This window comes from Vanellus vanellus (genome assembly GCF_965231255.1).
Source record: "Vanellus vanellus genome assembly, chromosome: 25".
In the NCBI taxonomy this organism is placed as follows: Eukaryota; Metazoa; Chordata; class Aves; order Charadriiformes; family Charadriidae; genus Vanellus; species Vanellus vanellus.
Window position 1 is genome coordinate 3,817,676 of NC_138930.1, and position 12,424 is coordinate 3,830,099.

General features: G+C 47.3%; 1 protein-coding gene across 1 annotated transcript in view; it reads right to left on the reverse strand.

Moving 5' to 3' along the window:
- The window catches only part of FBN3 (fibrillin 3), a gene marked incomplete at both ends in the record, with an annotated part of 112,747 nt that overhangs the window by 82,712 nt on the left and 17,611 nt on the right, over positions 1-12,424 (reverse strand). The window contains 3 exons of the mRNA XM_082495420.1: positions 3,360-3,455; positions 6,350-6,445; positions 11,586-11,684. Of these exons, the coding sequence (XP_082351546.1) occupies positions 3,360-3,455; positions 6,350-6,445; positions 11,586-11,684 (291 nt within the window). The remainder of the gene's footprint in view (positions 1-3,359; positions 3,456-6,349; positions 6,446-11,585; positions 11,685-12,424) is intronic.

Consider the following 12,424-nt stretch of genomic DNA (forward strand, 5'->3'; position numbering starts at 1 on the left):
GAGCTAAACTGAGAGCTATGGATGATCTGTGTTGCTTCTGAGCCTGCTACTTGAGTCTCCTGGTGCTGGAGCATCCCAAGGATGCTTGTAAACATGTCAAATACCACGGCTGCTTTCAATGGAGAAACTGAGCAGAAATTCAACAGTGGTCATGTCTCCAGTAAGTCTGGCGCTTTGGGACTTCAATCTTAACAGGCCCAGTTGATGGAGCAGGAATTCATTTTCTCCTTGGAAGGGTTAAGTTCTTTGCTGTCAGGCTAATTATTCTGGGTAGGTCAGGCACAACCACCTCACCTGGCTGCAAACTCCCAGGCTGCCCAGCCAGGAGCCTCTTTGAAAAGTGTAACTTTTAACATCTCTTAGCAAAGCAAACGCTCTGTTTGTCTTGGCAGGGAAGACCTGTGTATACACAGCTGGAGAGCTTGTTTTGTCTCTTAGTACAAGTCTGGACTAAGCCAAATCTCTAAAGGCTTTGTAAAAATGCTCTCTTTATTTAAAGAATTTTATACATTACAAGATGTCTCCAAAGTCTGCCCCTGCTCAGACCCCTTCTTTCCCTGCCCCTCTCCTACCACGCACACACAGTCGGGACAGTTGGATTTTTCAGTCCCTCCCGGCACTGCTGTATCCAGAAGTTTCTTTTCAGAAATTTCCAGCTTTCTTTTCAAACACAGCCAATGTCCGTATTGATTTATGAACCTCAATATTTCAGATCCCCGGGAGGTAGAAGAAAAGAAAGCAGCTCTACAGACGCAGTTCTGGAGCTCAGGCTTAGGGGTTTAGGGGAGGAAATCTCGCAAGGCAGAGCCTTCAAAAGAGAAGGGCCGTTATCATAATACCTTTCCGTAACTAAAGCAATATATATCTGCATACGCATGTGTGTTAGAAAAAGACAGGGAGAGGGCTTAAAGACTATATAACTGCAGTTTTCCACCAATACCTGCGTTTGTAGGAGAGTACAAAGAAAGAGGCTGGAACAACGAAAGGTCGTTTCAGTAAATGTGTGTGGAGGCTTTCAAAGAGCTTTCCCGTCCCTGCATCCAAAAAATGCGAGGCTCAAGCCACAGCAGAGCCTTTTTATGGGGCACCTGCGCCATTCGGTTCGGTAGATACTTCTGCAACCCAGGGAACATCGCACTGCTATGCTGAGTTCTGCGTATTGCTGCTGGCCGCTCTTCAAGCAGGGCTGACTGATGCCTGGGCTACCGGAAACCAACTGCTATTCCTATCTCACCCTCTAAATCACGTTGCCAAGAATCCCCAACTTGGAAAAAAAAACAAACCCAACATTAAAGGCAAGAACAGTCCAATCCTTGGACATGGAGTTAAACAGAATTAGCCCAATCTCGGGAAAGTGAGAAGCTAGAAAAGCAGAGTATTTCCACGGTGCTTTGATCTTAATCCTGCGAGTTTGCACATTGGCTTCGTGTTTCAGTTTCATTTCTGCTCCGTGCCATGCTGACCCTTGCCAAAAATCATATCAGAGCAGCGTCGTGAGATGTCCATCTAAGCCAACAGGAAAGGGAGAAATTTCCTGTCTCAGCCAAAACCTCAGTCATACCCACACTGCCCAAATGTAAATCTGATCCAGCCGCTCAGCAATCGCTGCCTGGACGAAATACAGCAAAGCCACATGTCACTATATTCACCATATTCTGAGCTGGTGAAAACTGTGGTTCTTCATGGAGCTGTTTCGATTCATACTGGGTGAGCAGCTGGCATCGAGCGGCGTGAGGTTTACAATAAACCAGAGTTGGCTTATGTTTCCCTTCTAACGTTTTTACTACAATAAGGCTCTTTCATGGAAAACCCTAAGTTCTGGTCATAATTTTCAAGGTTTTTCAAGTAAATATAGTACTAAATCATAAAAGTAAATTTGCAGAGGATGGAATATTGACTTTTGGGGTTTCAGGTCGATGTTCATTTGAAAATTATCATCTGTTAGTGTCGGTGCCATCATTAGGTTTAATTTTTGATGGTACATAGCACTGACCTCCTTCACCCAAAAGGGCACACAGGATGGGTCGAATCCAGGGAATTAATCAAGTTGCTGCAGGAGGTTGATTCTATACAGTGAGAGAGAGGAGGCTGCAGAAACGGTCTTACTGATACAGGAGCCAAGTGCTCGCCTGGTGAACTGCCGTCTCCCGTGTCTGACGGAGTTCCTGTACGAGCTGGCCAAGTCCTTAAACCAGCGTTTTGCCTGTGGTCCCTAACTGCGTGTGGTCCCCGACTCCTCAGGCATCACTCCTCTGCGAGAGCCGCAGTGAGTCGTACTTGCGGTGCTGAGCAGCATCAGCGAACGCCGAGCACCCTGCGAGTCCAGCTCAGGGGAACTCAAGATGGGCACCAAAATTAGTTGGATGTATTGGATCTGGCTGGGATGGAGTAATCTTTCCTCATCGTGGTGCTGTGTTTTGCTTTTGGTTGGTTCTCCAGCTCCAGCCTGGGATTCTGGGGCTGGGCAAGAGTCTGGGAGGGGGCACAGCAGGGACAAGTGACCCAAACTGACCAAAGGCATATTCCGTGCCGTATGACATCGTGCTCGGCAAGAAAATCTCAGGGAAAGAAAGAGGAAAGGGGGATATACAACAGTTACGGTGCTTGCCTTCCCAAGCCACCATTATGGGTGCTGAGGTCCTGTTTCCCAGGAACTGGCTGGACGTCTGCCCGCTGGTGGGAAGTAGTGAATTAATTCCTTATTCTGCTTTGCTACCACACGCAGCTTTCGCTCTCCTTATTAAACTGTCATCATCCCCACCCATGAGTCTTTCTGACTTCGTTCTATCTTCTATGCATCCCGTGGGAGAGGGGAGTGAGAGAGACGTAGGATGGGTGTTTGGCTGCTGCCCGGGGTCAGCCCATCACACTGGCACATTTGAAAACGTTGGCTCAGTTTTCTTTTCCCTTCTCTCTTGGTGTTTAGGAAGGGACTGATGGTGTCACCTTCCCTTCACGAGGGTGCTGTAGTAAGGGGCTTCCTGGAATTTTTAAGCCCCTCTCAGGCTATGAAGACAAGAAACAGGGAAATGCCCAAGAGAAAAATACCCTTTTTGTGCTCAGCACAGGGGTTTATTAGCGTTTAACAAACAGCTACCAGGGGCCATGCATGGAGAGGAGGATCCAGAGACACCGAACCGCCGTGCAGTCAGCAGGCACTTCACACCCTGCACGTGTAATAACCGGGGACCTCAGGGAGTGCTTTGGGCACGAGGTTGCCGTTACAGGCTGCATCATCAGGCAGAGGAATCGAGCAGAAATTCACATAAAATTGAGTATCCATAATACACGTGGCTCAAATATACAACTCCTGATCCAATGCTCCGTCAGCAATAATATCCCAAAAACGTGTTCCTTACCTCTCTCACACTGGGGACCCGTGAATCCATAGACACAAGCACAACGGTTTGGTCCGATGCACCGACCTCCATTCTGACAGCCGTTTTCACAGACAGCTATTTGGAAATAGAAAGAGAAGTCAGTGATTTCTGCTCTTAGTGAAACCACAGTGTGAGACGTGTGGTGCTGGCAGGACTTGGAATATCGCCTACTTTGTGTTGTTCACCCATCAAGAGTCTCCTGCACGCAGCGAACATACAGAGAAAAGTCTGATATTTTTTCCTAGAAAATTACTTCCTGTTTATGAATGAAGCCATTTATAAAAAGGCTATAAACTCTTATTTCACTTGAGGGGATTTCCTGCACTCTGGAATCTCAGTTCATTCAAGTCAGCATTGGGATTTAAATGTCAAGGTCAAGACGAACTGATACGAATGAGAAACTGCATAAAGGCAAATGTTTAACGTATGAGCACAGTGAAACGTGAGGAGAGGAGACTTGTTTGCCATTTAATCCCACATACCTGAAGCAAAGAACCGGTCTGATCAGCACACAAGTATTCATTGACTTAAAATTTGACCTGCTACCCTTTGTTGAAAACCTGCGTTTAACAGTCTAGGACTGGAGTCGAAGGAGCAGGTTGGTGATTAGGTCCTGGGTTGAGGCTGAGCTAATGGGACAGGATGTAGGAACACTTCTGTTCATCAATGACCTGGATGAAGGGATAGAGTGTACCATCAGCAAGTTTGCTGGTGACACAAAACTGGGAGGGGTGGCTGACACACCAGAAGGCTGTGCCGCCTTAAAGCATGACCTGGCCAGGCTGGAGAGTTGGGCAGAGAGAAACCTCATGAAATTCAACAAGGGCAAGTGTAGGGTAGAGCAGCTGGGGAGGAATAACCCTATGCACCAGTACAGGTTGGGGGCTGACCTCCTGGAAGGCAGCTCTGTGGAAAGGGACCTGGGAGTCCTGGGGGACAACAGGATGCCCACGAGCCAGCAATGTGACCTGGTGACCAAGAAGGCCAATGGCATCCCGGGGGGCATCAAGCAGAGTGTGGCCAGCAGGTGGAGGGAGGTCATCCTCCCCCTCTGCTCTGCCCTGGGGAGGCCACATCTGGAGCACTGTGTCCAGTTCGGGGCTCCCAAGTTCATGAAGGACCGGGAACTGCTGGAGAGAGTCCAGCAAAGGGCTACGAAGATGATGAGGGGACTGGAGCATCTTTCTGATGAGGAAAGGCTGAGGGACTCGGGGCTTTTCAGTCTGGAGAAGAGAAGACTGAGGGGGGATCTTATCAACGCTTATCAATCCCCAAAGGGAGGGTGCCGGGGGAATGGGAACAGTCCTTTTTCAGTGGTGCCCAGTGACAGGACAAGAGGGAATGGGCACAAACGTGACCATAGGAAGTCCCATCTCCCACTCTGGAGCCATTCCAAACCCTCCTGGAGGTGTCCTGTGCCACTGCTGGAGGTGCCCCTGCTCTGGCGGGGGGTGGCACTGGGGGAGCTCCAGAGGGCCCTTCCGACCCCCACCAGTCTGGGATTCTGTGTGATTCTGCATGTGACGTGAGCAATTGCTGGTCGTGACAGATGCCATTGACCTATTTAAACCTCAGCAGCTGTAATGACTAATGAGAGCAGTAGTGTTATGACACTTCCTAAAATTCCTATACAGAGCTTTACCCTCAGCGCTTCCCAGTTGCCCAACACCACCAACGCATCGAAGATGAGAAGAATATAACCTCATGAAAGGTGAGGTCCACAGCAACCTTGTGTGACCCCCACTGGTCTGGTGCCAAGCTCTGAGCTGCGGAGAGGCCAGGTACTGCTGTATTTCACAGCCTTCAAAGGCTACACCCAACTTAGAGCTGAGGAAGCCGAAATCTGCTCTGCTGGGATGCTGCCAGCGGGACTCTCCATTGTTCCCCACCCTGTCAGTGATGTCTTGCCAATATCTGAACCGTTATGAAAACTCTACTGAGGATATTATAGGTGGAGCTGGTAGCAGCACATAATTAAGGTTGCCTAGCGCGTTCCATTATAAGCCCCGGTTTGCTGTTACTTATAATTTTCCCAAGCTTTAGCTGTTCAAAATGAAATTTTCCATATGGTGTGTCTGCCTTTAGTTGAACTTTTTGGAAAGTTTCCGCAAAAATGAATCAGTCGTAGCTGAGGATAAGTTTAGGGGAAATATGGTGTTTTGCCCATCTTTAAAAAAAAATTCTCATAGACTTCACTGAGAAGTGTAGTGATTCTCACATTGATTCAGGGATCTGAAATTTGCCTGGAAAGTTCCATTTGATCAGAGATTCTTTCAAAACTATTGTTCATACTTGCTTACTAGACACTTCTTAAAGATGGCACCTAAGCTGTTTGGTTGTTAATTCTACAATGCGCATAAGCAATGATTTAAAATTGCCAAATATCTTTCATGGGAAACTAGAAGGAAAAATTAAATTCCTCCCTATGAAAGGTATAGGTGCTTTGACCAAAAGAGAAAACCAAGTCATAAAACATTATAAACTTTCTTTCAATGACTATATTGAGGTTTCTCTATAGAAAGTCAGTGTTGTCAAATAAACAGAACTAAAATTGAACACCCCCCCAAAATAACCTGCCATAATTTGCAATCAAAAAACGTTGGGTTTTTTTTTAGTTTTTTTTTTCTTCTTTTAATTGGGAGAAGAATTCATTTGAGCTAAAATGAAGGTTTTCCACAAAAAAAAAAAAACACATACCCAGAGAACGCGCTGTTTAGTTTATCTAAAACTATTTACTATATTATCTTAAACTATTTACTGTTTAATATCTAATATTTTTTTAACAGGGAAACTATATCTATATATCCCCTAACGAGAGCGAGCTGAGCTTCCAGTGATGAGGAGAATACAGCAATGACATCAAAGAGCACTTCAGTGTGTGCAAGGTGACCTCCCTCGTCATGCGGCTGCGTGAATCTAGCCTTGCCCTTGAGCTCACCGTGTATTCAGTAGGTGTTGCAGGTACTTACGCTGTCCACAGTATGTTCCAGTATAGCCTTTCTGGCAGAGGCAGGACTCCTCGTTGCAGCTCCCCCCATTCATGCACCTCACATTGCAGGTTTGCACTGCGGAGAAGAGCAGGGAAATATTACACGATGGCGCAACAAATTGTCTGTGACAGGAGGTGAACACCTCACATCTAACGGATGTTCAAAATGATGTTCTTAATCTCTTCTTGTCTCAGTGCAGAATCTAAGGGTGATGTTCAGCGTCCAGTTCCCTCACGTTAAATGGAGAGACTGCTGACTTCCCACGGCAGGATATGAGCCCATGGTGTGGTTAAAGGCTTGAACTTCAACTTTGAAGTACTGCGTCCAGCTCTAGAGCCCCTAACATAAGGAGGACGTGGACCTGTTGAAGCAGGTCCAGAGGAGGCCACAAAGGTGCCTCGAGGGCTGCTGGAGCCCCTCTGCTGGGAGAGCTGCGGGGGTTCAGCCTGGAGAAGAGAAGGCTCCGGGGAGACCTCAGAGCCCTTCCAGTCCCTAAAGGGGCTACAGAAAAGCTGGGGAAGGACTCTTGATCAGGGAGGGGAGCCACAGGACAAGGGGGGGAACAGTTTTACACTGTAAGAGGGGAGATTTAGATCCACTCTGAGGGCGGTGAGCCCCTGGTGCAGGTTGCCCAGAGAAGCTGTGGCTGCCCCATCCCTGGAGGTGTTCAAGGCCGGGTTGGACGGGGCTTGGAGCAACCTGGGCTGGGGGGAGGTGTCCCTGCTCATGATCTTCAAGGTCCCTCCCAACTCTAACCATTCTATGACTCTACAATTCAATTTTTACCGAGGTATAATTAACCCAGAGTTGCTTACAAAAGTAAATACCATGGGCTATTCTTTATTCCCTAGAGGTAAGACATTTTTGTTGTTCCTGTACCTGGTAGTATTGAGCTGCTCAGCTGGCGGAAAGCCATGACCACGATGGGCAGGGTGAAACTACCAGCAATTTAGGGAACGTGATCCTTCACATCCATCTCACACAGGGCAAGGTGTCATTGTTCTCTTACGGCAAACAGGTTTTAGAGTAATATAAATATATCTCATTCCACAGAAGCCAAAGGCACTCATTTCACCCCAATTAAACATCTGCAGCTTTGTCCTTTCTACAGGATGTCCTGTTATAGCTCATGTGACACATTTCCAGATATCTCCCTTTCTTGGATAACTTGTTCTAAACAATTCTTTCTTTTAGGTTACTACACTTTTCAAATATCTTCATACTCTTTATTATTCTTTTTGACTATTGCTCCATTTTCAAAATATGCTTTTCATATTCTGCCCTGTCTAATCTCTAACGTGCCTTCATGTTAGAAGCATGTTAAAAGACCTATGAGATGCTTTGGGGATAGAATTTCTTTGGCGGAGGAAAACCATCAACTTTTAAATTATTTCTTTTCCTTTTACAATCACTATGTGGCCTTATTGGTGAGATTCATTTAATAGGAGAGGGTTTTTTTTTAAATAAATCTGGAAAAATACCCACACATCATCTATTCTTCTTTCCATGTCAGAGCTCAGCTTTCACACTAGATTATGACACACTGAATGTGACTAATGCACTGTAGGAAAACAATAGCAATAAACAAGATTGAGGAACTTTAATACTGATGTAGACACAAAGGCAGCCTTCGTTTTAACTGTTTCATCACTATTCAAATTTTTAAGGAATGTGGAATTGAAGGAGAAGAGCCCAAAAGGGGAGATTTACTGCTGAACGCTGAGTTACAAATACAGGTCAAGCAGCTTTCATTCTCTACCAAAACGCCTGGAACAATGCATTCTTCCTTTGTAAGATGCGACGCCTCAAACTGCAAGTGCCTGAGGTTACGGCAAGTTACGCGAAAACTGTTTTTCGGCATGTACACCACACAGTTCATGTCTGCCAGGGAGAGGAGGGGCCGTGACTTGGCAGCTTGAAGAAGGAGGGGCTGGAGAGTGCGTATGTGAGGGGATGCTCAGCTGTGGCTTGTGTCTCCTCTGTGCACGCAACATCAGTTCCAAGCGGGGTAGAGTTGGGGCCAGTGCAAGTGAAATGTCTGTCCAAAAGGTAGTAGGACTCAGAAGTGTCCAAGAGGGATAATTATATGGTTGACGCCTTGTTCATAGGAAGCCTGAAAGGAAGGAGGAGTGGAATGGGAAGTCTCAGAGCTTTGCATTCAAAACGCTCGGCACACGTGCGGTACATTTAATCCATGCATTGCTCGTGTGGTTTGAATTAGTCATGATGTCTACTATCCTTCCTATTGCTCTATGGCCAGAGATCAGGCCAAATTTAGATGAAAGCTTAATCATTAAGGAAACTAAGCTTGAGGCTTCAAAGCATCGCCCAGATTGTCAGACATGAGACCAGTCTCTCTGGGAAAAAGCACTGTTTCCAGCACATGCTTACCCCACACCCCTCGCTACAATTAATCAGCCCTGGGAAAGCAATTACATACAGCAAATCTGGGAGGGCTGCCCAGAGACAGAGGTAGATAGGAAGTGTCTGTCTGTCAGAGCTGTCCATCTGTCAGAGCTCTTCCCTGCGCAGCACCCTGCGCCTCGCGTTCAGGGCATTCAGCGCAGGGTAAGGTTTAGGGAAGCAGAGAAATTTTGGGAGGTCAGGGTCTGGAGATAAGAAAGAGCCCCAGTGCTCATTCAGATACTTTCCAACTAATTAGCAAAGACTATTCCAGCACAGGGCAGGTCCCACTTCTTACGTCTGCCATGATCCCAAAGACCCTGAGGTCCCATCACCATCTGACTTATCTTCAAGTTTGGCACTGTTAGAACCCCCTGCGGATATGGAGTGCAGAAGAACATCTTTCACCCAAGAATTTAAAGGCCTGTTACTCTTTATCAGGACTTTCAGGGTAGCAGAGACCAAAGGTCTAGGAAAAAGCGAATGACAGCTCACCCTAGTTAATTTTCCCATGATTGGATTGGATTAGTTCTACGATTTATTTTTAAATGATCAGTGGCTGCAGCTCTTCTGCCAGCCATCACTAGTGGAGTTTGCAGGCAGGTTTTCTGTCTGCTTACTGCCTACTACTATCTAAACACTCACTTGCAAATTACTCCTAAAATATCTTTACTCCCCCAAGTAGGAAACCAAGCTTTTTGTTATGACAGAGAGAGGCAGAGTGGCTTTTATTGCCTCTGGAATGCGCAATTTGTCTGCTTTACCTCCCTGAAGCATTCATGATAAATGCAGATCCAAACATCCCCACAATGAATGCCAGATTTGATGAAGCCCCTGCAGAGAAACCTAGCCCCCACCCCCCCCCAGCGCACGCTGAAATCCACCCCAGGCTCAGGGGAATGCCAGGTCTGTGCCCAAATGTATATACTGCTTACAGCATTCCTTGCATTCCTCCCTGATTGCTAACATATGGACCCTCACTCCAGAAACTTTTGTGTCTCCGGCACCTTCCTCCCAGGGAAGCGCGGGGAAGGGCTGCGGAGCTGCGCACACATAGGCTCTGGTGCTGAGCACTTGGTGGGGACATCTGCAGGGCCGTAGGACAACGTGGCACTTTGGAATCAGATTCTGGGAATTTCCTTCTTCGAGTCACACCCTGAATGCGGTTTTGAGGTTTGGGGGGGCTGGTTCTCGCCTTCAGTCAGATGCCTGCAAGTCACATTATTAACAATAGCTTCCCTACAGATGGGCAATAATGGAAAATAAATTTCTGGGTTGTCCCTAGCAATGGCCATCTGAGACCTTAAAAGACTCTATAAACTCTCATTAATTTCTGCATTTCACATCGGGTACTAGCAAAATCAGCCTTCTTAAAACAATACCATGTCACAGCTCTGTCCCTTTGCCTTTACAGGGTTTTTTTTGGGGGCTGGTGTGTTTGAGTAGTGTCATCATGTATAGGTGGACTGCTCATACAGTCAGGTGGAAACCATCACCACTATCGTCACCCACATTTGGGGATCTAAAATGCAGGCCAGCCCCCATTCACACACGGTGCTCGCTTTAGAAACAACTGAAGCCCTTTCGGGCAGACCTGCACTGACCCAGGACCCCGGTGGGTCTCTGTGCCGACTAACAGGCGCGTGGGTGGAAGGGCTCCGCTGGACGTCTCCATCCAGCCTGCCCCCAGACCAGGCAGGCTATGACGTTGTCTAGCCAAGTCTTCAAACCCCTCAAGGATGGCGATCCCCACCCCAGATCTGGTTACCTGTCCCAGCACTGCACCAGCCTCCAGCATAAGAAAATTTTCTCCGTGCCTGAAGATCCCAAGCGTGAACATCCCAAGTGGCAACTTGTGGCCGCGGAACTCTGTTACATGACTATTGACTCGTATCCAGCCTGGTGTCTACGATAAATCTCAGGTCCTTTCCAGCAATACAACCCAGTGAAAAAAGGGGCACAGAGGAGCAACGATTCCCTTCCAGAGAGTACACAAGACCAGTAGCTATGGGGATTTAGACTCAAGCAAGAGGAGGGTTTTCTGTGCAGAGCCACACGCTGCAGGGTAATGGAGTGGTTGCAAGCAGGATCTGGTCTTGAATACGTCCCTGCAGGGATTACCAGAGAGACATGGGAATTGCTTTCTGGATATGCGACTTGTCACGCTGCTGAGTCCTCCATAGTGTGTTTTTCAGAAACCTCAGCCACCCAGTCCCTCTTCTCAGAGCTTTTCAGATCTTTGTTCTGAAGGTCTGAGATGGGAGAACAAAGCAAAAAAAAAAGTGGCAATGCAGTTTCTGCGTTCCCAGCTCTGCCAGCGCCTAACTTCATCGTGTCACTGCAGTTTGCTAAAAATGCCGGCCAATTCTCCCCGACATCCAGATCACAGCCTAAGAAAAACGGCATAATTTTTCCATTGGAAAAAAAATATTTGTTTGGTTAACAAACGCAGTGACAGATTTAATTCCACTTCAAAGAACAGGCAGGGGTGGGTGGAATCTTTGGCAGCAGTGTTGCTATTTGCTGCTGTGAGGTGGGGTTTCTGAGCTGCATCCTGTAGGATTTCTCCCACCGAAGTGGAAGAAATTGCAAACAGGTTGCCAATATTCTCCAGGTATCAGGGGCGGCGAGGACCCTTAGTAAAAGCACCACAAGAAATGAAAGATTTTGTGACTACTGCCCAATTCACATTAGAACCTGGCTGCCAAAACACAAAATATTTCAGAGATTTCCTTTCATTGTGAGCGGGAAGTTTTTAAGAGAGCACATAACTACTCCAGAGGGAGGAGAATCACCAGTAATGTTCTCTTACCTCCAGCTGAGCCACAGTTGGGAGAAAGTTGTCCATTGGAGCACGTACACATGTTTGGCCGTGAACAAAATCCATCACCACAAGAATTCCTGCAAATTGCTGGAGGAAGAGAAGGACACAGCGATTAGCACAATGTGCTAGTCTGTGAACTTGCTCGCAGATGTGTTTTTGGCTGCCGAGAGGGTGTGAATTAATCTCTTTTAAGAATAATAACCTGGGGGGAAGCTGGGGCACCTCTTGAGGACCCTGGCGCGGGCGGTGCAACAGTGGGAAGGACCCACTCGTTCACAGGGAGTTCCTGGGGACATCTTTGTTTTATCACAGACTGGCTAGTCCTGCTACCACATTGCTTTTTCAGCAGCAGAGGACAGGGAAGGCACATTTCACTACTTTTGCCTGCTAAAAATGTTTCTCAGCAGAGACAAGCGACATTCTCCCTGAGCCAGGTTGTTCTCTTCCTTAAATCCTGTGTGCTTCCATGGAGCATTTTGCAGTCCACGGTCTGGCATCGAGGGAACTGCCTGTTACCGAGACGCGTCTCCTGATGAACGAGGAGCCGAGCCTGAGTCAGCCAGAGATGCATCAGCAGGATGCCCTCATCTCAATCTCCATCCTTTCTTGCCTGGGACCCCTGCTAACCTCTTCCCCTTCCTGTGCCATGGGAGCCAAGAGCATAGCTGGCAGTATTGTTCCACCTGTGTAAGCACAGATTTTATGCGAGCCCCACGAAAGTATCTCATCTCTGTGTGTTTTATAAATACAATTACAACGCACAGTCCCCTGAGGACCTCCAGCCCAGATGGCATGTTTTACAGTTATGAGAAAAGTCAGCAGACAAC